We start from the raw sequence: 25,368 nt of genomic DNA, 5'->3' as shown, positions 1-25,368 counted from the left end.
GAAGCTTTTTGGGGCTCGGTCTGGTCCTTCGACATCAGTACCGAGGTCGGCAGCGTCGACATCGAGGGACGCATCGACGTCTGGAGCAAAGGTAATGGCTGCAGAACGACCAACTGCTGCAGTGGTATCTGGCCCTTCGCCTGTGGTGAGGTCCCCGATCTCGGTGCCACCTGCAGCATCGGTCTTGGCTGCCACCCAGGTCGACTCCCCTTCGACGTCGGTGGAGGAAGCTTCGCCAGAGTCCAGGTGGGCGTCGACTTCTCAGCACCACCATCGAGGACATCGTTCCTCAGCGTTGAGGCAGGCTCAGTTTCAGACTGCTCTGAGAGATGTCTTGTCCGATACTGAAGATGAGCGTTCGTGGGAGGAAGAGGAGGATCCCAGGTGTCCTGTTTCGGTTATTGGTGAGCCCTTAGGTCCCCTGAGGCCCCGCAAGACCTCCGAGGACAGCCGCGCACCCCGAATCTTCACCCGCGGCGACCGCCGTTCACCAAGGGTTGAGCCCCCAGCTGCAGGCGGTCAGCAGGACTGCTGGAACCGCAGGGTGACGGCCGGCCTGGCTGGTAGTCAGCAACACAGTCTCTGAAGGGCAGCTAGCAAGGACGGCTAGCACTGAGGAGGAACACAGTCTCTGCAGACAGCTAGCAAGAACGGCTAGCTTGAAGCGGAACACAGTCTCTGGAGGTGGCTAGCAAGGACGGCTAGCTTGAAGAGGAACACAGTCTCTAGAGGTGGCTAGCAGGGACGGCTAGCTTGAAGAGGAACACAGTCTCTGGAGGTGGCTGGCAAGGACGGCTGGCCTGAAGAGGAACACAATCTCTTGGAGGTGGCTAGCAAGGACGGCTGGCCTGAAGAGGAACACAATCTCTTGGAGGTGGCTAGCAAGGACGGCTAGCCTGAAGAGGAACACAATCTCTTGGAGGTGGCTAGCAAGGACGGCTAGCCTGAAGAGGAACACAATCTCTGGAGGTGGCTAGCAAGGACGGCTAGCCTGAAGAGGAACACAATCTCTGGGGGCCGCTGGCAGGGACGGCCAGCAAGTCAAAGGAACTCAGTCTCTGAAGGCTGCTGGCAAGGACGGCCAGCAAATCAAAGGAACTCAGTCTCTGAAGGCTGCTGGCAAGGACGGCCAGCAAGTCAAAGGAACACAGTCTCTGAAGGCTGCTGGCAAGGACGGCCAGCAAGTCAAAGGAACACAGTCTCTGAAGAATCAAGCTTCCCAGATCCGTGGCGTCGGCTTCGGACAAAAGAACCGGAAGCACTGGACTCCTCCAGTCTGTCCGTTTAAATTTAGCGCCAATCCGCCCCTCCCACAGAGAGAGAGCCAATCCCCTGGTCCTGGCAGACAACAGGGGGCTCGATTGGCCGAACTGCCATGCAGGCGGAGTCCTAGCGCCGGTGCTCCAATCCGGCGCGAGGGGGCGGAGCTTCTGCGCTGCTGATCCGCCCCTAACCAGGGCGATGTCGACGCCGGGGCCGCCATCTTGGCCAGCGTGCTTCCTCCTCCGAGGCCGGCGTTCGGTCCAGTCTATCCCTTACCTCCTTTGTCCTGGAAATGGCTGCGGCTATTCCCTTCCCTATGGAGGTTGAGGATGAGCCCAGGGCTGAGATGCTCGAGGTCCTGGATTATCCTTCTCCACCTAGAGGGGCTGCAACGGCTCCTTTACATAATGTACTGAAGGAAGTCCTTATGCGAAACTGGTCGTTCCCTCTGTCTAATCCCGTGATCCCGAAAACAACTGAATCCCAATATCGGATCCACGGGGAGCCTGGATTCATGAAGTCTCAGCTACATCACAATTCCATAGTGGTGGACTCCGCTCTCAAAAGGGCCAAGAGTACTAGGGAATATGCCTTGGCGCTCCCAGGCAGAGAATCTAGAACCTTGGACTCTTTTGAGAGGAAGGCGTATCAGGCCACTATCAGCCTTACTTTTGAAAGTGATGGGCGCCCAGATTTCAACCCAAATCGGGAGATAGGCGCCCATCTCGCAAAGGCACCCAAATCAGTATAATCGAAAGCCGATTTTGGGCGTCTTCAACTGCAATCTGTCGCGGAAATGGGCAAAGTTGACGGGGGCGAATCGGAGGCATGGTGAAGGCGGGACTGGGGCATGTTTATCAGCCGAGGAGAGATGGGCGCCTTCGGCCGATAATCGAAAAAAGAATTTGGGTCATTTTTTTTTGGACCCTGTTTTTTCACGAACAACTCCCAAAAAAGTGCACTAAATGACCAGATGACCACCGGAGGGAATCAGGGATGACCACCCCTGACTCCCACAGTGGCCACTAACCGCCTCCCACCATAAAAAAAACAACTTTAACATCTTTTTTTTCCAACCTGTTTTCCACCCTCAAATGCCATACCCAGCTCCATCACAGCAGTATGCAGGTCCCTGGAGCAGTTGTTAGTGGGTGCAGTGGACCTCACCCAGGTGGACCCAGGCCAATCCCCCCCCCCCCCCCCCCCCCCCCCCCCGCCTGTTACACTTGTGGTGGTAAATAGTAGCCCTCCAAACCGCCCCCAAAACCCACTGTACCCACATGTAGGTGCCCCCCTTCAGCCATAAGTGCTATGGTAATGGTGTAGATTTGTGGGCAGTGGGTTTGGGGGGGATTTGCGGGGCGCAGCACCCAAGGGAAGGGGGCTATGGACTTGGGAGGTATTTTAATTTTTTTTTAATTGTTACAAGTGCCCCCTAGGGTGCCCGGTTGGTGTCCTGGCATGTGAGGGGGACCAGTGCACTACGAATCCTGGCCCCTCCCATGACTCAATGCCTTGGATTTGTTCGTTTTTGAGCTGGGCGCCTTCGGTTTCCATTATCGCTGAAAAACGAAACCGCCCAGTTCAAATCCACACAAATCCGATGCATTTGCCGGTCACAAACTGTATTATCGAAAAAAAACATGGGCGCCCATTTTTTTCGAAAATACGTTCTGTCCCGCCCCTTCACGTACCTGTTCTCGGACATAGACGCCCATGGAGATGGGCGTTCGCGTTCGATTATGCCCCTCCACGCTCGCTGCCAAAATCCAGACATACCAGCTCTTCACGAGAATCCACTTGTGGAACTCGGTGAGGCAACTGTCTAGCTTGGTTGATGCACTCCCTCTGGAGCAGGCCGAGCCTTTTTGCCAGGTGGTCAGGCAGCAGAAGGCGTGTCGAATTCCTGGCCAGGGGTACGTTCGACACTTTTGATGTAACATCCAGGATCGCTGCCCAAGGTACAGTGATGCGCAGACTCTCATGGCTGCGTGTCTCTGACCTGGATCATTTGGTCCAGCAGCGGATGGCGGATGTTCTTGCCGGGGGGAGGGGGGATAACCTTTTTGGTGAGAAAGTAGAGGATCTGGTTGACCAGCTCAAGAAGCACAATGATGCTATGGATTCTCTCTCCCGTCGGGCGTCTTCTGCTACTACCTCCTCATCTAGGAGGTTTTTTAGAGGGAGGAGGAATGCTCCCTATTCCTATGCTAGGCGTAGGTACACTCCTGCTTCTCGGCAGCCTGTCCAGGCTCAGGCCCAGCGCACTCGTTCTTGTCAACAGCGTGCGGCCTAAGGCCTCTGCGGCTCCCCAACAAAAACAAGGGACAGGCTTTTGACTGGCTCCAGTTCAGCATAGCCTCAGTAAAAGTATCCGTTCCGGACGACTTACCGGTCAGGGGAGGTTGATATTTTTTCACCAAAGGTAGCCTCTTATAACCTCCGACTGGTGGGTTCTTCAAATAGTCCGGTCAGGATAAACCCTCAATCTGGAATCCAAACCTCCAAATTGTCCACCGGGAGCTCATTCTTACAGTTCCCAGCACAAACAGGTACTTGCAGAGGAACTCTGCACCCTTCTGAAGGCCAAAGCAGTCGAACCCGTTCCACCAAGGGAGAAAGGGCTGGGATTCTTTTCCAGGTACTTCCTTGTGCAAAAGAAAACGGGGGGGGGGGGGGGGGGGTGCGTCCCATCCTAGACCTAAGGGCCCTTAACAAATTTCTTGTCCGAGAAATGTTCAGAATGGTTTCCCTAGGCACCCTTCTTCCCATAATTCAGGAAAATGATTGGCTATGCTCTGGACTTGAAGTATGCTTACACACACATCTCGATACTTCCAGCTCACAGGAAGTATCTTCAATTTCGGCTGGGAACATAGCACTTTCAGTACCGTGTACTGCCTTTTGGCCTGGCGTCTGCGCCCAGAGTGTTTACCAAATGCCTAGCTGTAGTTGCAGCATTGCTACGCAGACTGGGAGTGCATGTGTTTCCTTATCTCGATAATTGGCTGGTGAAGAGCACCTCGAAGGAGGGTGCTCTGGAGTCCATGTGAATGACTATTCGGGTGCTAGAGCTACTAGGGTTCATCATAAATTATCCCGTCCCATCTCACCCCAGTCCAAGCATTGGAATTCATTGGAGCCCTGTTGAACACTCAGACAGCTCAAGCTTATCTTCCCGAGACAAGGGCGGACAATCTTTTGTCCCTGGTGTCCATGGTTTGAGCGTCTCACCAGGTCACGGCTTGGCAGATGTTGAGATTTCTGGGGCACATGGCCTCCACAGTTCATGTCACGCCCATGGCACGTCTATATATGAGATCAGCTCAATGGACCCTAGCTTCCCAGTGGTTTCAAGTTGCGGGGGATCTAGAGAATGTCATCCAACTGTCCACCGGCTTTCGGAATTCTCTCCACTGGTGGACGATTCAATCCAATTTCACCATGGGACGACCATTCCAAGTTCCTCATCGACGAAAAGTGCTGACGATGGATGCATCTCTCCTGGGGTGGGGAGCTCATGTAGATGGGCTCCACACTCAGGGAGCCTGGTCCTTTCAGGAAAGAAGTCTGCAGATCAACCTCCTGGAATTAAGAGCGATCTGGAACGCTGTAAAGGCTTTCAGAGATTGGCTGTCCAACCAAATCATTTTAATTCAGACAGTCAGGTTGCCATGTATTACACCAACAAGCAGGGGGCACCGGATCTCACCCTCTGTGTCAGGAAGCCGTCCAGATGTGGCTTTGGGCTTGCCATCACGGAATATTCCTCCAAGCCACTTACCTGGCAGGTGTAAATGACAGTCTGGCTGACAGGTTGAGCAGGATAATGCAACCTCACAAGTGGTCACTGAACATGGGCGTAGTCTGCAAGATCTTCCGAGCGTGAGGCACCCCCTCAATGGATCTTTTTGCCACTCAGATAAATCACAAGGTCCCTCAGTTCTGTTTCAGGCTTCAGGCCCACAACAGGGGGACAGACCTTCTGTATGTGTATCCTCCCATACCTCTAGTAGGGAAGACTTTGCTGAAACTCAAGCAAGACTGCAGAACCATGATCCTGATTGCACCCTTCTGGCCGCGCCAGATTTGGTTCCCTATTCTTCTGGAGTTGGCCTCCAAAGAACCGTGGAGATTGGACTGTTTTTTCCAACCCTCATCACTCAGAACAAGGGGTCGCTTCTACATCCCAACCCTCCAGTCTCTGGCTCTCACAGCCTGGATGTTGAGGGCTTAGAATTTGCCTCCTTGGGTCTTTCAGATGGTGTCTCCCGAGTCTTGCTTGCTTCCAGGAAAGATTCCACGAAGAGGTGTTACTCTTTCAAATGGAGGAGGTTTTTCCATCTGGTGTGACAGCAAGGCCCTAGATCCTCTTTCTTGTCCTACACAGACCCTGCTTGAATACCTTCTACACTTGTCAGAGTCTGGTCTCAAGACCAACTCCATAAGAGTTCACCTTAGTACGATTAGTGCTTATCATCGCCGTGTAGACGGTAAGCCTATCTCTCGACAGCCTTTAGTTCGCTTCATGAGAGGGTTGCTTTTGTCAAAGCCCCCTGTCAGACCTCCGCCAGTGTCATGGGATCTCAACGTCGTTCTCACCCAGCTGATGAAAGCTCTTTTTGAGCCACGAAATTCCTGCCATCTGAAGTACTTGATCTGGAAAGGTCGTTTTCTTGGTGGCAGTTACTTCAGCTCGTAGAGTCAGTGAGCTTCAAGCCTTGGTAGTGCATGCACCTTTATATCAAGTTCCCTCACAACAGAGTAGTCCTCCGCACGCACCCTAAGTTCCTGCCAAAGGTGGTGTCGGAGTTCCATCTGAACCAGTCAATTGTCTTGCCAACATTCTTTCCCCATCCTCATACCCGTCCTGGCGAAAGCAGTTTGCACACCTTGGATTGCAAGAGAGCATTGGCCTTTTACGTGGAGCAGACAAAGCCCTTTAGACAGTCCGCCAGTTGTTGTTTCTTTTGATCCCAACAGGAGGGGAGTCGCCATCGGAAAATGCACAATCTCCAGTTGGCTAGCAGATTGTATATCCTTCACTTACGCCCAAGCTGGGCTGAATGGAGGGCTATGTCATGGCTCACAATGTTAGAGCCATGGCTGCGTCAGTGGCTCATTTAAAGTCAGCCTCCATCAAGGAGATTTGCAAGGCTGCAACGTGGTCATCAATCCACACATTCACATCTCACTACTGCTTCCAGCAAGATACCCAACGCGACAGTTGGTTTGGGCAGTCTGTACTGCAGAATCTGTTTGGGGTTTAGAATCCAACTCCACCCCCAGACCCTTTTTTGTTCTGTTCCAGGCTGCACTCTCAGTTAGTGGTTTATGGTTTCAGCTCAATCTGTGTTATGTCCTCACCATTGCGAGGTCCAGTTGACCAATGTTCATTGTTTTGAGTGAGCCTGGTTGCTAGGGATACCCCACATGTGAGAACAAGCAGCCTGCTTGTCCTCGGAGAAAGCGAAGATACATACCTGTAGCAGGTATTCTCTGAGGACAGCAGGCTGATGGTTCTCACAAACCCGCCCACTTCCCCTTTGGAGTTGTTGCTAGTTTGTTATGCTTTTTGATTTCACTGAGAGGCACGCTCGCGCGACGGGCAGGAAATCAGTCAGCGCATGTGTGGTGCGCGCTACACGTGCGGCTGAAGACTCTGGCAAAAACTTTTTTATAATATTTTGCTTGCAAAATGCCGTCCGATTCCCGGGCCGACGCAGACATTGACCCACATTTGAGAACAATCAGCCTGCTGTTCTCGGAGAATACCTGCTACAGGTATGTATCTTCGCTTTTCTGCGCCTTTCCTTTCCTCACAGTGGGTAGAAGACCTGGAGGAGGGGGAACTAGTCAGAGATGAATCGGGCGATCACAAGACAGTCCAGGTTTTCCATAAGGGGGAGCTCCCAACCTTCTTTACTAAAGCCTTGCAGGCTTTAAATATCTCGGCCCCAGAGGCACAGCCAGCAGCAGTGGGTAATCTTAAGATGGCAAGTTCCCACAAGCCACCGAGGACCTTTCCTGTCCATGAGGTGATGCAGGAATTTATTTCTGCTCAGTGGGTCACACCGGAGGCTAGCCTCCGGATGGCCAGAGTGATGTCTCGCATCTGCCTGGTGGTTCAGGAGGAGCTGGACTGCTTGGTGTTGCCGAAAGTGGATGCCTTAGTGGTGGCACTCACTGAAAAGACTACCTTACCCGTAGAAGTGGGCATAGCCCTCAAGGATGTCCAGGACTGTAATCTGAAGTCGGCTTTAAAGCTTTCGTTTGAGGTCTCGGTCCTGTCTCTCCGTGCAGCAGTTTTTCAGCTCTTACGCAGCCCCAGCTTGCCTTTCATGGGTACAGCAGATGGCAGATGCCATGCTGGAGTCAAAGCGCAGCCTCCCTCGGAGAAACTGGACTGGAGTGGGCTGAGACACCATCAGTATAAAGGCCAGGGGACCGAGGGGGCTCTAGTAGTCCCCCCCTCTGAACGCCTTTCTGACCATAAGGACTGTTTCTGCTGATACTGAGATCACTGGGAAAAACTGGAGCATCCCAGCCTGTACTCCTTACTATCCTGGAACCACAGCTTTGACTGCCCAGGCTTTCCAGAACACCTGGGGGTTGTCTTCCAGCAGACAACTGAGACTTAGAGTTCCCCAGATCCTTAACCAGTTTTTCTCCGAGGACAAGCAGGCTGCTTGTTCTCACTGATGGGTGACGTCCACGGCAGCCCCTCCAATCGGAATCTTCACTAGCAAAGTCCTTTGCTAGCCCTCGCGCGCCCGCGCGCACCGCGCATGCGCGGCCGTCTTCCCCGCCCGAAACCGGCTCGAGCCGGCCAGTCTTCTTTTGTCCGCACTCGGTAACGGTCGTGTTTCGCCGTGTCGAGCCCCGGAAAGTCGCCTCGCGCGTCCTTTTCTTTGGCGTGTTATTTTTTTCTTCGGAAAATCCTAAAAACTGTCGGGAAGTACTCCGGAAGCCCCCGGGCTTCGTTTGCCCCTTCCCGTATTTTCAGTCTTTGCCCCGGTAAGTTTTCTTTCGTCGTCGGGGTAGGCCTCTTTTTGGCCTCGGTCGAGATTTTCTCCCTAAAACTTTTGGGTGCTCAAATTCGTCATTTCGGATTTGATTTCGCCGGCGTGATTTTCCCGCCCATGACATCGAAGCCTTCCAGCGGCTTCAAGAAGTGCACCAGTGCGCCCGGATCATCTCGCTCACTGACAGACACGCGTCGTGTCTTCGGTGTCTGGGGGCCGAGCACCGCCCTCAGGCCTGTAGTCTGTGTTCCCTTTTGCAAAAGCGGACTCAGGTAGCGAGATTGGCCCAGTGGAACGTTTTGTTCTCGAGCTCTTCGTCGGCATCGGCACCGAGGGTATCGAGTGCATCGACGTCGTCAGCGTCCAGAGCTTCATCCTCGGCCGCCAGTGCATCGAGTGCATCGAGGCATCGGCCCTCTGCATCGGCGCCGGGACATCGGATAGCTGCATCGACGTCGGTGGTACCGGGACCCCGTCTGCTGATGTCGTCGGACGGTGGTGCATCGTCGGGAGTGCAGGTGAGGGCTGTCCATTCCCCTGCTGGTGGCGGTGAGCCTTCGGGTGGGTCTCCTCCTACCCTGAGGGCTCCTGCGGTACAGCCCTCCCGAGACCGACCTCCTTCGGCCTCGGCCCCGAGGAAGCGACGGCTGGATTCTACGTCCTCCTCGTCGGTGCCGGGGAGCTCCGGTGACATGCTTCGGAAGAAGTCGAAGAAGCATCGACACCGGTCTCCTCCCCGCGTCGGCACCGAGAGCTCTGGGTCGCCGAGGGAGTCGGCACCCAGCAGGCATCGGCACCGAGAGGACCGCTCACCCTCTGTTCAGGAGGTGTCGATGCGCTCCACTCTGGACAGCCCGGAACAGCCTCCTCGCCCGGAACAGGTTCTGACGTCGACGCCTGCATCGACCTCTCTGCCTTTCTCTGCAGGCCGCTCTGAACGAGAACCTCCGGGCCGTTCTCCCAGAGATTCTGGGAGAGCTGTTGCGCCCTACCCCTCCGGTACCCGGCGGTGCTTGCGCCTCCGGTACCGTCGAGCGTGGCGCCGGCTGGCCCATCGCCCGGGGTGAGGTCCCGACGTCGGTACCGCGTGCGGTGCCGACTGCGGCCACCTCCCAGGAGGGCTCCCTGACTACGTCGGCGGAGGGAGCTTCGCCGATGCGGGCGAGGGAGTCTACCTTTCGACGCCCCCATCGTGGACGGGGCTCCACGGAGTCGAGCCGGGCGAGGTTGCAGACACAGGTTCGTGAACTTGTGTCTGACACCGAAGGTGAGGCCTCGTGGAAGGAAGAGGGAGGACCCCAGATAGTTCTCTGACGAGGAGTCTGAGGGTCTTCCTTCTGATCCCACTCCCTCCCCTGAAAGACAGCTTTCTCCTCCTGAGAGTCTGTCTTCGCTTCCTTTGTCCGGGAGATGTCTACGGCCATCCCCTTCCCGGTGGTTGTGGAGGACGAGCCCAGGGCTGAAATGTTTGAGCTCCTGGACTATCCTTCTCCACCTAAGGAAGCGTCCACTGTTCCCCTGCACCATGTCCTAAAAAAGACTTTGCTGGCGAACTGGACAAAACCATTAACTAATCCCCACATCCCCAAGAAAATTGAGTCCCAGTACCGAATCCATGGGGACCCAGAGCTGATGCGCACTCAGTTGCCTCACGACTCTGGAGTTGTGGATTTGGCCCTAAAGAAGGCTTCTAGGGAGCATGCTTCGGCGCCCCCGGGGAAAGACCCTAGAACCTTAGACTCCTTTGGGAGGAAGGCCTACCATTCTTCTATGCTCGTGGCCAAAATCCAGTCTTACCAGCTCTACACGAGCATACACATGCGGAACAATGTGCGGCAGTTGGCGGGCTGGTTGATGCTCTCCCCCCCCGAGCAAGCCAAGCCTTTTCAGGAGGTGGTCAGGCAGCTGAAGGCGTGCAGAAAATTCCTGGCCAGATGGGTATATGACACCTTTGATGTTGCGTCCAGGGCCGCTGCTCAAGGTGTGGTGATGCGCAGGCTCTCATGGCTGCGTGCCGCCGACCTGGAGAATAGACTCCAGCAGCGGATTGCGGACTCGCCTTGCCGTGCGACAACATTTTGGAGAGAAAGTCGAACAGGTGGTAGAGCATCTCCACCAGCGGGACACCGCATTCGACAAGTTCTCCCGCCGGCAGCCTTCAGCATCTACCTCTACAGGTAGAAGATTTTTCGGGGGAATAAAGACTGTTCCCTATGCTTCTGGCAAGCGTAGGTACAATCCTCCTTCTCGACAGCCTGCGGCCCAGGCTAAGCCCCAGCGCGCTCGCTCTCGTCAGCAGCGTGCACCTCAGCAAGGCCCCTCGGCTCCCCAGCAAAAGCAAGGGGCGAGCTTTTGACTGGCTCCAGCAGAGCATAGCCGAAGTCCAAGTGTCAGTGCCGGGCGACCTGCCAGTCGGAGGGAGGTTGAAAGCTTTTCACCAAAGGTGGCCTCTCATAACCTCCGATCATTGGGTTCTCCAAATAGTCCGGCAAGGATACACCCTCAATTTGGCTTCAAAACCTCCAAATTGTCCACCGGGAGCTCAGTCTTACAGCTTCCAACACAAGCAGGTACTTGCAGAGGAACTCTCCCGCCCTTCTCAGCGCCAATGCGGTCGAGCCCGTGCCATCCGGGCAGAAGGGCTGGGATTCTATTCAGGTACTTCCTTGTGGAAAAGAAAACAGGGGGGATGCGTGCCCATCCTAGACCTAAGGGCCCTGAACAAATATCTCGTAAAAGAAAAGTTCAGGATGCTTTCCCTGGGCACCCTTCTTCCCATGATTCAGGAAAAAGATTGGCTATGCTCTCTGGACTTGAAGGATGCCTATAACGCACATCCCGATACTGCCAGCTCACAGACAGTATCTGCGATTTCAGCTGGGCACACGTCACTTCCAGTACTGTGTGCTACCCTTGGGCTCACCTCTGCGCCCAGGGTGTTCACAAAGTGCCTGGCTGTGGTAGCAGCGGCGCTTCGCGGCTGGGGGTACACGTGTTCCCATATCTCGACGATTGGCTGGTGAAGAACACATCCGAAGCAGGAGCCCTGCAGTCCATGCAGATGACTATTCGCCTCCTGGAGCTACTGGGGTTTGTGATAAATTATCCAAAGTCCCATCTTCTCCCAGTGCAGAAACTCGAATTCATAGGAGCTCGCTGGATTCTCGGACGGCTCGCACCTATCTTCCAGAAACGAGAGCCAACAACTTGTTGTCCCTCGTCTCGCGGGTGCGAGCGTCCCAGCAGATCACAGCTCGGCAGATGTTGAGATTGCTGGGCCACATGGCCTCCACAGTTCATGTGACTCCCATGGCCCGCCTTCACATGAGATCTGCTCAATGGACCCTAGCCTCCCAGTGGTATCAGGCCGCTGGGGGTCTAGAAGACGTGATCCTCCTGTCCACGAGTTTTCCTCAAATCCCTGTATGGTGGACAATTTGGTCCAATTTGACTCTGGGACGTCCTTTCCAAATTCCTCAGCCACAAAAAGTGCTGACTACGGATGCGTCTCTCCTGGGATGGGGAGCTCATGTCGATGGCTTCACACCCAAGGAAGCTGGTCCCTCCAGGAACGCGATCTGCAGATCAATCTTCTGGAGTTGCGAGCGATCTGGAACGCTCTGAAGGCTTTCAGAGATCGGCTGTCCCACACAAATTATCCAAATTCAGACAGACAACCAGGTTGCCATGTACTATGTCAACAAGCAGGGGGCACCGGATCTCGCCCCCTGTGTCAGGAAGCCGTCAGCAGGTGGCTCTGGGCTCGCCGTTACGGCATGGTGCTCCAAGCCACATATCTGGCAGGCGTAAACAACAGTCTGGGGCCGCAGACTGAGCAGGATTATGCAACCCTCACGAGTGGTCGCTCAACTCACCGAGTAGTGCGACAGATCTTCCAGGTGTGGGGCACCCCCTTGTTAAGATCTCTTTGCATCTCGAGCCAACCACAAAGTCCCTCAGTTCTGTTCCACGCTTCAGGGCCCACGGCAGACTGGCATCGGATGCCTTCCTCCTGGATTGGGGGGAGGTCTGCTGTATGCTTATCCTCCCATACCTCTGGTGGGGAAGACTTTGTTGAAACTCAAGCAAGACCGAGGCACCATGATTCTGATTGCTCCTTTTTGGCCGCGTCAGATCTGGTTCCCTCTTCTTCTGGAGTTGTCCTCTGTCCTCCGAAGAACCGTGAGATTGGAGTGTTTTCCGACCCTCATTACACAGGACGAAGGGGCGCTTCTGCATCCCAACCTCCAGTCTCTGGCTCTCACGGCCTGGATTTTGAGAGCGTAGATTTGCCTCTTTGGGTCTGTCAGAGGGTGTCTCCCGCATCTTGCTTGCTTCCAGGAAAGATTCCACTAAGAGGAGTTACTTCTTTCTATGGAGGAGGTTTGCCGTCTGGTGTGACAGCAAGCCCTAGATCCTCGCTCTTGTCCTACACGACCCTGCTTGAATACCTTCTGCACTTGTCTGAGTCTGGTCTCAAGACCAACTCTGTAAGGGGTTCACCTTGTGCAATCAGTGCATACCATTACCGTGTGGAAGGTAAGCCGATCTCAGGACAGCCTTTAGTTGTTCGCTTCATGAGAGGTTTGCTTTTGTCAAAGCCCCCTGTCAACCTCCTACAGTGTCATGGGATCTCAATGTCGTTCTCACCCCAGCTGATGAAACCTCCTTTTGAGCCACTGAATTCCTGCCATCTGAAGTACTTGACCTGGAAGGTCATTTTCTTGGTGGCAGTTACTTCAGCTCGTAGAGTCAGTGAGCTTCAGGCCCTGGTAGCACAGGCCCCTTACACAAATTTCATCATAACAGAGTAGTCCTCCGCACTCACCCTAGTTCTTGCCAAAGGTTGTGTCGGAGTTCCATCTGAACCAGTCAATTGTCTTGCCAACATTCTTTCCCCGTCCTCATTCCTGCCCCTGCTGACGTCAGCTGCACACATTGGACTGCAAGAGAGCATTGGCCTTCTACCTGGAGCGGACACAGCCCAATAGACAGTCCGCCCAATTGTTTGTTTCTTTTGATCCCAATAGGAGGGGAGTGGCTGTGGGGAAACGCACCATATCCAATTGGCTAGCAGATTGCATTTCCTTCACTTACGCCCAGGCTGGGCTGGCTCTTGAGGGTCATGTCACGGCTCATAATGTTAGAGCCATGGCAGCGTCGGTAGCTCACTTGAAGTCAGCCTCTATTGAAGAAATTTGCAAAGCTGCGACGTGGTCATCTGTCCACACATTCACATCTCATTACTGCCTGCAGCAGGATACCCGACGCGACAGTCGGTTCGGGCAGTCAGTTCGTTCAGAACCTGTTTGGGCTTTAGGATCCAACTCCACCCCCCGAGGGCCCTGTTTGTTCTGTTCCAGGCTGCACTCTCAGTTAGTTGGTAAATTTTTTAGGTCAATCTCAGTTATGGTCCTCGCCGTTGCGAGCCCATTGACCATGGTTGTTGTTTTGAGTGAGCCTGGGGGCTAGGGATACCCCATCAGTGAGAACAAGCAGCCTGCTTGTCCTCGGAGAAAGCGAATGCTACATACCTGTAGAAGGTATTCTCCGAGGACAGCAGGCTGATTGGTCTCACAAACCCGCCCGCCTCCCCTTTGGAGTTGTGTCTTCCCTTGTATTGTCTTGCTACATACTGGACTGGCCGGCTCGAGCCGGTTTTCGGGCGGAAGAACGGCCGCGCATGCGCGGTGCGCGCGGGCGCGAAAGGGCTAGCAAAGGACTTTGCTAGTGAAGATTCCGATTGGAGGGGCTGCCGTGGACGTCACCCATCAGTGAGAACAATCAGCCTGCTGTCCTCGGAGAATACCTTCTACAGGTATGTAGCATTCGCTTTCCAAGTCCTCCCCAAACAAAAGCTTGCCCTTAAATGGTAGCCTAATGAGCCAATGTTTGGAAGCTGCATCCGCTGCCCATGGTGCAGCCATAACAAGCGTCATGCAACAAACTCCAATGGAGATCTGTTTGGCCGATGCGTGCTGAGATCATACAAAGAATCTGCCAAATAGGCCAGTCCAGTTTCTACATCAGGCTTCTCTAGCTTCTTTTGCTGCTGCTCTAAAGCACACCATGGTCTGGACTCTCCATTGGCGTGGCTGAAGGTCCCTCCCCCTTGATGGCAATTCTTGTTCCGGCGCAGAACCAGCAGCCTTTGCCAATATGGAGTCCGGCCCCATGGTGAGTTTACCTTTTGTTTGTTTTTGGGGGTTTTTTTGTTTGTTTTTTGCTGCTGTAGGCAAGCTTAACCTTCTAGATATGCAGCTGGCACCTAGGGTCTTTCAAACCCCAAGAGCAATAGCTTGAGGTATTTCTGGGGTCAGGTAAAGGGCTGATAAGAGAATTCAGTCTCAGCATTTTCTACCACCAAATGTAGAATATTTCCTTAAATATTCTAGACTAAAATTAACCATGCATTCACTAGATTCCACACCTCTGTATTTATTTCTGTTTATTTAGATGTTGTCTCATGCCTATTCAGTTGTCGCTGAGGATGGTTTACATTCAGGTACGTAGGTATTTCACTGTCCCTAGATATCTCACAATCTAAGTTTGTATCTGAGGCAATGGAGGATTAATTGACTCGCCCAGAGTCACAAGGAGATGCAGCGACATTTGATTTGGGCATGCTTGGTTTGCAGCCCACTGCTCCTCCACTTCTTGTCTTCTAGGAGGCCTTAGTTTTGTGGACTTATCTGCAGGGACTCAAACTGCTTCCTTCAGACCTGGTGCTCCTGTTCTATTCTTTCTATAGCATTCTGTTCTTCAGGTTGGGGACTCCAGGCTGTGGGGTCCTGTATATGACCTGTGGATTGTGACCCCTGAATTCACTTTTGTCCACCCAGTTAAGCCCCCTGGTTGTGCGGATGTTTTGGACTTGTCTGGTTGGTGATCCTTGCATTACTTAAGGTAGTCGATACCTGGATTTTGGCATTACCAAGTTGGCATCTTCAGCAATAAAGATCATGCATTAGCATTATAGAGTCTACGTTGGGTTCTGGTTATGGATGATGATGGTATTCCATCTAAAAATATACTACTACTACTACTACTATTTAACATTCTAGAGCGCTACAAAGTGTACGCAGCGCTGTACAAAACACAGAAGAAAGACAGTCCCTGCTCAAAGAGCTTACAATCTAATAGACAAAGTAAAGCATTTAAATTAAAGTATTTAAGCAGTCAAGCACAAGAGAATAGTCACAGAAGGACGAAGATCTATAGATCATTGTCCAATAAAAGATGCTGAAATAAACAATGGATGTACTTACCTCAATACTCGCTTACATTTCTTAAAAGTAAAATCAAAGTGTCACATAAAATAGAAATGAGCCACTGGACCTTCTTTCCTTTCCTCAGTAACAAGAATATTGCATATCTTTTATCTCATTTATCAGAACTTAATAGAGGCAACAAACTCAATAGGCTACAGGCTGCTTATCTATAGTTCAACAACGTCATACTCAAAACTCACTTCTTCACCAGTCTTCTGATGCAGACCTTGCAAAAAGCGATGGAATCTTTGTTCACCGATTATGGTCCCTCTTTTGCCGTGGTTCAAGAAAATGAAATACTGTTTAAATTGAAATCATTAGCAGGCAAATTTTGCCTCTTAGATTGCTGTCCTTTTTTTTATGAAGCATTCCAAATAAGAAAGTGAGTTGGCTGACTGATTTTGTTAACACTTTGTTTCGTGAAGGGAATTTTCCTTAAGCCAAAAAATTCCCTCTGTTCTCCTTCAGTTCGATGTCTCTGGGGCATTCGATACAGTGGACCATATACTTAGAAAGGCTAATTAAGCATGGATTTACTGGGCAGGTCCTGGAGTGGTTTGAGGGTTTTCTTACCAAACGAAGCTATAGAGTAAAGAAGAATGCCATAATTTCAAAGTCCTGGACTCCTAAAAAGTGGAGGAGTGGCCTAGTGGTTAGGGTGGTGAACTTTGGTCCTGGGGAACTGAGGAACTGAGTTCGATTCCCACTTCAGGCACAGGCAGCTCCTTGTGACTCTGGGCAAGTCACTTAACCCTCCATTGCCTCAGGTACAAATAAGAACCTGTATACAATATGTAAGCTGCATTGAGCCTGCCATGAGTGGGAAAGCGCGGGGTACAAATGTAACAAAAAAAAATGGAGTCTCCCAAGGATTTCCATTGTCACCGATGCTTTTCAATGTGCTTATGAGCTCTTTGGGGTCTTTTATAGAGTCTTCACACTGTTTGGTTCGATCTTATGCCGATGATATCTTTATTTTGGTCCCAATAGGTTTGATTACGGTGTGGGTTATGAATTGATTTTGGATAGCATAGAAAAAACTCAATTCCTAGAATTTACTAAAAATTAACACCACTAAACCCAAATTGTTATATTTTGGTAGTTCTATTTCAGATATATCCAAACCTATTACATTACAATAAGGCGAAGAATTATCTTTGAAACTTCATCCAGGGTCTTAGGGTTTATTTTAGACTCCCAGCTGACTTTAGGAAATCAAGTGAATAGCTTATGTAAAAGGATAGGTTGTAAATTGTGTCAGTTAAGAACCATAAGGTTTCTTCTTTTTAGAGAATTTTCAGGACCTGGTGCAGGCTTTGTTCTTGACTCAGATTGATTATTGTAGTGTTCTAAATTTTGGATTACAACAAAAATTTTTATACAAACTTCAACTTTTACAGAACACTGTGGCTAAATTGATTTACAGATGCAAAAAGTTTGATCGGGCATCAACTTTGTTGAGAGACTTTCATTGGTTGCCCATAGAAGCTCAGGTGGAATGAAAGGTGACCTGTTGGATCTATAAAGTTACTACGGGCTGCTGTCCATTATCTCTTGTTGATTTATTAACCTTCCATTCTTTAAGACTGAGGTTATCGTTTTAGTGCCACAGTTAAATTGGATTTTCCTTCGGCTAAGAATATTCAGCTAATACGCTTTCATGATAGCACCTTTTGTTATTTGTCTAGTAAGATCTGGAATTTATCTTTGCAGATTCAGCTTTTATCCAATTATTTTCAGTTTCAAAAAGTTTTGAAAATGTTTCTTTTTAGTAAATTTTATAATTTGTTAGTGAATTTATTATTATTATTTTGTATTCTACTTTCCTCTTAATGATAAACCAACTGTTTTCAGGGATATAGATTTTGTTACCCACTTTGATTCCACAGTTGATATGTAGGCGGAATACAGATGCCAGAATAGAATGACCAGCACTGAGATTAGAATTAGCTTCTGGATTAGGTGCTTTATGGAATCCAGATGTCTTAGATCCTCACCAGGCTTTGCATGGTCCAGTATAGGTCATTACAAATTTTGCAGTTCTCAATGTCTTAGCTTTTATGCCTGGTTCCACCTTCTATTTAACCTGAAATTTTCACCTTTTGAGTGATTAGTACCTTTTGGCAATGTTTTTTAAAAAAAAGTGCAAAAGGAGAAGTTTGCTTGGCTTTCACATTGGTCTCTAGAAATTAATTCTAATTCTGCCCCTCACTGAGACTTAGGTCTGAGTCTACTGCCAGTTTGAACTTTGCGGTTAGCTGAAGGATTTAGCCTTTCCCAAGGGTGCCCCCGATGAGAAATTAATTTAGATTAAAAGAGAGAGAATTAAAAAAACAAAGAAGAGGGAATATCACTAAAGGACTTGCTCAGGTATGGGCTTGGGAGGACCTCCTTCTCATATATGGTTGTTTTCTTGCAGCAAGTTCTTTATTGAAGGGTTCTATTAGCCTCCTGTTGCCTTGCTTGATTTCTCAATACATCTCTGACCATAATGGTTCTTGTATGGCAGCTCTGTTAGCTGGTGGTGCTGGCATCTTCTCTCTGTTTGGCAGTCATTGACCCTCGGATCTCCTTTGGGTAGTCTTCTGGCTTTAGATTTCATAACTCAACTAGGAGTCATTTTATTTTGGAGTGCCATGATTGGTTTTCATAACAGTTTCCTATGCCCAAGCTGGATGTCCTTGCTTTTGTAGACATGGTGTTTCGATACCAACGTGCCCTTTATTTGGGCACCTTACATGGGCCTCACTCGATGGTCATTGGGACGGCATAGGGAGAATCCTGAGGAGGCCAAAGGCAGCATGTTTGAATCGCTCCCACGCTGGAAACCCTCTGTTTAGAAAATAAACATTTGTAAGTTAGACTGAACAGGTGAGGGAGACGCCGGACAGGTGTGGAGAGAAGGGGAAGACATGCTGTGCTGCGTGCACTGTTTCTGGTACCCCCAAATGTTGGTGCCCCACCATGCATATCCTGCTTACCACATTCTGCCAGCCTTGCTTTACAGATCCTATGTACTTTTTCCAAGCTTTCTTGAATTCAGCTACAGGTTTTTTCCACCACCTCCACTAGGAGGCCATTCCACAAATTCACCAGCCTTTATGTGAAGAATTTCCTCAGGTTACTTCTTAGTCTAACCCCTTTCTCCTTCATCTGTGCCACCTCATTCCAGATCTTTCAGTTGAAAGAGGCTCTCCTCCTGTGCATTTATGCCACGTAAGTATTTACATGTGTCTATCATATTTCCAGACTTTCCTCCATTTAATCGCTCCTTCACCAGAAACCCTCTGTTTAGAAAAATAAACATTTGGAAGTTAGACCGAGCAGGTGAGAGAGATGCAACAGAACATCTACTAACAGGTGCAGGTAATAGGTAAATGTCCTTTAGCACTTTGTAAACCTGGAAGCAGGTGGGAGAATGGGGGAGGGAGAAGAGAGAAATGAGATACTGGAATGGGGGGAGGTACCTACTGATAGTTTGCAGGTGGGCACCAGAGTCCCTAGCACTGGCCCTGCTCTAAGGGAGAGGAAGGGATAGTAGATGGCATGGATGGGCAGACTATAGGCCACATGGTCTTTATCTGCCTTCATTTTTCTGTTTTTATGCCAAACCCAGTCTCATTGGTGTCACTAATTTGGCTGTGTTTTGGTTATTTGATTTAGAGATTTGGACATATTCAGATTTTGCAAAATTATAGAAGAAATTGTTTCTAATGCTACCTGCTGTCTACTTTTTCCATGTTGTAGCTAGCATGATGACATGTTTTCTGTATTCCTGGAATCGCCCATCAAAACTAGGCATGGCAAATTGGCAAAGAAGCAGAATTCATTAGCAGCTGAATAAGCAATTATTTCATCAGTCTAGCAAAAACGCATAATAAATATGATGTCAGCTGTTTTTAGCAGATGTACTTAGTTCTTAGGCAAAGTGAAGGCCACAATGAGACTCCACATTCTTTGTGAAGAGGATTTTGGTTTGGGAATGCTGCCTTCTGTAGCTGTAATATAGTGCTGTGTATGAGAATGTCCTCTCCTCCATTCACTTGACACTTGTAAAAATTGCTGGATGTGAGCACTACTGAGGTAGAGCATTTCTTACCCCATGTGACAAGTTAAGGATTCTTCAGTGGTACAGAAAATGGAGACATATAATAGATCACATGAAAATTCATAGTCTTCTAATCGGGCCAGCTCTGTTGTGGGTGGTACCCTGGATGGGAAAGTAGATTTAGGATTTTACATTTAATTTTTTGCTTTTCCCAAATCCAAGGTTAAGGCAAGTTATGAGCCAAACTGTCAAGTGGCATCTCATTCTCCTTGCTATTCCCAATGGGAATGTCAGTGGCCCTACTCACCAAAGGTAAAGGGCCTTCTTACCAACCTCTCTCAATACTGGTATACTTTGAGGCAAAGCACTTAATCTCATGCTAACAGCAGACAGGAGATAGCATGGCAAGAAAGAAGAATTTGTACTTCCTTTTCACTTGCACTCTTAACTCTTGCCTCTTTCTGGGAAAACTGTGAAAAACTATAAAAGGTCTACAGTCACTATTCCTCCTGAAGGATAAATTACAGAGAGAGAGAGAGTACCATCTCCACCAATACTGGTCTTCCAATAATCACCAAATAGTGAAAAGAAAGCTCCCCATTCAGAACAAAAATAGCAAAAGTCCTTGCAATACATTAAGATGCAAATTGTGCCAGCACATACTTTCTTCAGATGACCCCATAATTACCTACATGGGAAAAACATTCAACATAAGGGGATCGATCCTTCTTATGCTCTTTCTGAGATGCAGTATATATATTCAGTGCAGAAAACATGAAGATGGTAATATGTTGGAGAGACAGACAAGATACTAAACAAGAATAAGTTCTCATAACACCACGTCCACTCTACTGAACATACCAAGGTGACACCTGTGAGTGTTTTTCAGGACCAGAGCACTACATCAATGATCTTATGGTCAGAATGCTAAGAGGAAATTTTAAAACAATGCAGACATGTAAATTGAAGTTATAATAAGATACTTTTAACACCAACAAGAAAGGAATTAGCAAAGGTCTGGGTTTCCTATTGCATTATAAACCATAAATTTATACTTCTTCACCTTCTGATCACCCATCTATTTCTCCCCATTCCCCACCCCAGAGGTTTTGCCCCACTGGCAACGAGTCTCGCTGGTACTGAGATGAGCAGTAGGTCAGAGCTGGCAGAATGGTGTACAATGCCCTCTTTCAGCCACATTCAAAGTAAGAACTAAGTTCTGTAACGTGGCTAACACAAGAAAAGGGAACTAAAACTGGCTTACAAAAATGGCCACTACCTCATGGACTACCGGAAACAAAACAGGAAACACTCTGACCCAGTAAGCAGGGGGAAAAGCACCATGGGAGTAGAGTTACCAACTACCAACATCGTGAGCATTTAACACAAGCTAGTGGAATCACGGAGCCCAATACCCTACACCCACCACAATGCATTGCTGATGTGACTCTGCAGTGCGCATAACAGAAAAGGTGTCACACTCACCCGAGAGCCACATCAGAACCAGGGAAAGGCTGTCAGAGGATAGAACACATTCTGCTGTCATAGAGGTGGGTACAGCATTTGAGGCTGGCATAGAAGCTGAAAAACAAAGTTTTTAAAGTGGGTTTCTTTTGGTGGCAGGGGGTTAGTGACCACTGGGGGAGTCAGGGGAGGTGAGACTGATTCCCTCCGGTGGTCATCTGGGCAGTTGGGGCACTTTTTGGAGACTTGTTCGTGAAAAAAAAGGGTCCAAAAAAAGTGACCCAAAATCGCGGTAAAAACGCCTTTTTTTTTTTTCGATTATCAGCTAAAGACCCCCATCTCTCCTTGGCCCGATTAACCACGACACCATTTCCGCCGTCAACCACGCCTCCGACATGCCCCCATCAACTTTACCCGTTTCCGCGATGGATTGCAGTTGGAAACGCCCCAAAATTGGCTTTCGATATACTGATTTGGGCGCCCACGGGGAGAAAGACGCCCATCTCCCGATTTGGGTAGTCAATATAGGCGTTTTTCTCTCTTTCGATTATAAGCAGGTTTGTGTACTTCGATGCTCTTAACCGGCTGATAAAAGCTCATTTTGAGCCACTGCCAGTTGAGGTACCTGACATGAAACAGTGATATATTAGTTAACATGAAACACAAATTATTTATAAAAAACAAAGAACTGAATAAAAACTAAAATTAACAATTAGAAATATAAATACAAAACTAGAATAAAAACTAAAACTGTATAAAACTACAATTAACAATAAGAAACTAAGTAAAAACTGAAACTAGAATAAAATAGTGGAATGATAAATGTGAAAAATCCAACCTGAATTGTATGAACTTAAGGATTTATGATGGGGTAATTGCACGTATGATAAACCCCATCCCAAGACTCATGACGGTAATTTAATATGTTTAACTAGCTTAATCATTAGGAATGAAGTGCAGTTCTTAAAGTTGTCTTTGTTTTACATTTTGGATGTAAATTAAAGTCAAGCACCAACGGGCTTTAACCCCTCCATCTTTTGCAGCACTTAATTTTCCTTTTATTTACACAGACCCCTCTAAGATCTTCCTCAGTTTCATACCAGTACCACACAGAGTGGCTATAAAAAACAAATTAGTAGGGTTCTTTGCCATCACCGTTTTCTGTGTGATTTTTTAATCTCTTTTTTTTTCCTATCAGCTTTCAGGTAGCAACTTAAGACTATGAAATGGAAAATAAAGCCCAACGAGAACTTCTCATGAAAGAACAAGAATGCTGCCAAGCAGAAGTTGACGATGAGCACAGGAAAGCTATGAAGCATCTGAAAGAACAGTACACCGAGATGGAGAAGGATCTGACTAAATGTGTTTCTTTCTAGGAACTTCCTTTTAGTTTTAAGGTTATCTTGCCATTGCTTTAAACAAATAAGGCTATATGGGGCTCTGTAGTTACTGGATGCACATTAATAAAACCAAACCACCAGTGCCAAGTTTCCTTATGGAAGGAAAATAGATTATAGCTTGCATATATTACCTCCTGTAAATATTACCTGCTGTGTTTCCAGGGCAGTCAGGATGGAGACATCTATATTTGAACGTTTTGTGGGAGGGAGGAGGAAACTGCTCCTAATTTGATCCAGTATAAAGACTATCAGCTGGAATTTCCGGCTACTCTCCTGAAAAACGTGCCTATAGTGAGTAACTTGTAGCCCTTATTAGTGTGCATGTCTGGTCTGTCCTGAAGGTAGGATCCCAGTATTAACGTGTACAGAAAGACATGTGTACATTATATATACTAGAAGCATTTATAATGGCAATTTAGAGTATCTTGAAGCTTATGTAGGGTATGGATCTCTATCTACGATAACAGCAAGTGTTCAGTTTTTTTCAAAAGAGTAGAGCAGTTAATACTCAAAGTTAACTGCACAACTCTTTTGTTTTAAAAATTCTGTACTTGTGACCAGTTACATTTTAACCTGACAATTTCTTACTGGTTAAGTTTTTGAAGAGTAACGGACATAGCCTAAAAGTAACCAGATTGATGGTTAGCACTATCTGATACTTTGTCCAGTTTAAGTCAGACAACATACAAGGCTTTCATAAACATAGCTGCATAAGTGTTTTATCGCTATCCTGCATATCGACTGCTGCATTCTTTGCATATGGTTTATTGGTTGATACATCATTTGTGATAAGTTTTAAAGACTCCTGAGGCAGGCATCTGACTGCAACACGGTGCCATGTCGAGTCTTTTACTCTTAGAATAAAGACCACCTTTTTGTGAACATCTTGACTGCATCGTCGTCTTTCATTGAGTGTGGAAGTGTCCTGTTGCATACACTCCTTGTCTTCCCTTCAGGATTGTAGTGTTCTTGTTCTCCCAACTTGGTGGTTTTCTTTGGGGGTTCCCAGTTAAGTTTAGGACAGCATAAAAGTAGATAACTGTAACCAGATAAGCTGCTGGTTTAACTCAATACATTAACTTCAACTGGATACTTCACTGCTGAATATTGATTCCATAGTTACTAGTAAGAAGGTGGTTAGCAGAACAGGTACAGGGATTTCTTGTGCTACTTTTTATGCAGACTATATAGGAACAATTTTCATAAGAAGGATATTTTAATAATACTTGATGTCGCCTTATAAGGGTGTAGTTGCCAAGGTAGCCAGCACAAAAAAGTTTTCAGTCTGCAAGAAAAGAGGGTCTAAGCCTGACAGATCAGTAGTGTTGTTGAGTTGGGGATCCTTTGCATTTACTGCATGATCAGTTCAAGATGAATGGGAACATAGTACACCCAATTGTTTCATCACTACCATTTTGTACCAAAATCTAACTGAATATTGTGAACAGTGTTTGTTTTTTTTAAAATTGACTGGTATAAAATAGCACAATTAAATATGATAATAAAAAAACTGATATTTGAGATTCTTTTTTTTTTTTAGTGTTGATCTGTGGGAAAACCAGGTCTTTGAAATATTATTATAACCATTATGCAATGAGAACAGAATGGTAAGAAAATATAAATCCATTCATATTGTCTCCGTGTTGTGACTGCCTCGGCCCAACAATGGTTGTCTCTGTAATTTATGGCTTGGGGTCAAAGCTCCATTCTTGGCAGCATGTTGAAAATGTGATTAAAGTTAGTGGAGGAGACGGAGCAAATATTTGAGATTTCTTTCAATAACACTGAACCTTGGCCAAGTTTCTCCATCCGCTACTGTAGGTCTGACAGCTTCATCAATCATCAGCAGCTACCTGCCCTAAAAAGAGAGCTCAGCAACACAGAGACATGCTGGAATTTTCTAATTCTCTTTGGTGGATGGAAAAACACACTCTAAAGTAATCCCCACATAGGAAAATCTAGGGGACCATATGATAAACATGCACCTCCCTAATCTGATGGAGGTGATTTCTGGAATGCCTGTGCACACTAATTTGCCTAGCACTGAATGGATGCTATAGCTTACAAACAAAGTTAGTGTGTTCATATGCAGGCACTTCTGCCTGTCTGTCAAAGAGTCATGGTGTTTTAATAGTGTCTGTTGAGATTTTTGAAAAGAAATCTAAATAACATCCACATGTTTGTAAAGTTCTTTTTAACTTTCGTAGAGGAATTACAATAGAATTCTGTTTAAAATATATTAACATTTTAAAACTACATCTTGGGATGAGTATGCTGAAGTATATGATGCTTAATGCTGTCTAAAACTAATAGGCTTTGAGTACTATTGCTATGAAAAACTTATGTTAAACATGTGAGTGAGCAATTGCTTCTGTGATGTAAAATGAAGTTTGGAAAAATCCCGATTCACAGTGCAGTTTTGTAAGATTCCTGTTTTAATATTGCCTACAAAATGGATCTCATGAAAGATTTTTATGCTTGCTTATATTTCATATCGGGTACTCAGGGCCATTCCACAAATTATAATTTGGAGAGTACACTAAAAGAACCCAAAGGATTAGGGTATCAAAACTATGCCCCAGCACAAACATTATTTTAGTTTTATACTATCTTTTTTCTCATTGTAATTTACAGGGACTTTTTTAAAGTAATAAATATAGAGCAAATGTTTGATAAAGCTTCTCTATAGTCTGTTAACACAGAACAAGCCGTAGTCAGAGGATATTAATTATTATAAATGCTGCTAGGGTTTAAGTGTATTCCCATCCTTATTTATGTTTATTTGATCATAGAGCCAAACAATGAATTCATCCATTGTGAGGCCATTCTGCCAATATTTCAGTGCATTCATTGTTCAGTGTTGTGATAGAGGAGGTTAGATGGACCCAAATTGGAGC

The 25,368-nt window shown here is 47.8% G+C and overlaps 1 protein-coding gene across 2 annotated transcripts in view; it reads left to right on the top strand.

The window, feature by feature from the left end:
- The window catches only part of BLOC1S5 (biogenesis of lysosomal organelles complex 1 subunit 5), an 89,764-nt gene extending 65,815 nt beyond the window's left edge, over positions 1-23,949 (top strand). The window contains exon 6 of one of the 2 annotated variants that reach the window (XM_030208982.1): positions 22,290-23,949. In XM_030208982.1, coding sequence (XP_030064842.1) covers positions 22,290-22,447 — 158 coding nt within the window. In that variant the 3' untranslated portion in view covers positions 22,448-23,949. Of the gene's footprint in view, positions 1-22,269 lie in introns of both variants that reach the window. The other variant, XM_030208972.1, reaches the window with a different exon arrangement.
- Positions 23,950-25,368: the final 1,419 nt, after the last annotated feature.

The sequence above is a fragment of the Microcaecilia unicolor genome, chromosome 1, assembly GCF_901765095.1.
Source record: "Microcaecilia unicolor chromosome 1, aMicUni1.1, whole genome shotgun sequence".
Classification (NCBI taxonomy): domain Eukaryota; kingdom Metazoa; phylum Chordata; class Amphibia; order Gymnophiona; family Siphonopidae; genus Microcaecilia; species Microcaecilia unicolor.
This window is presented reverse-complemented; position numbering and strand designations above follow the sequence as displayed.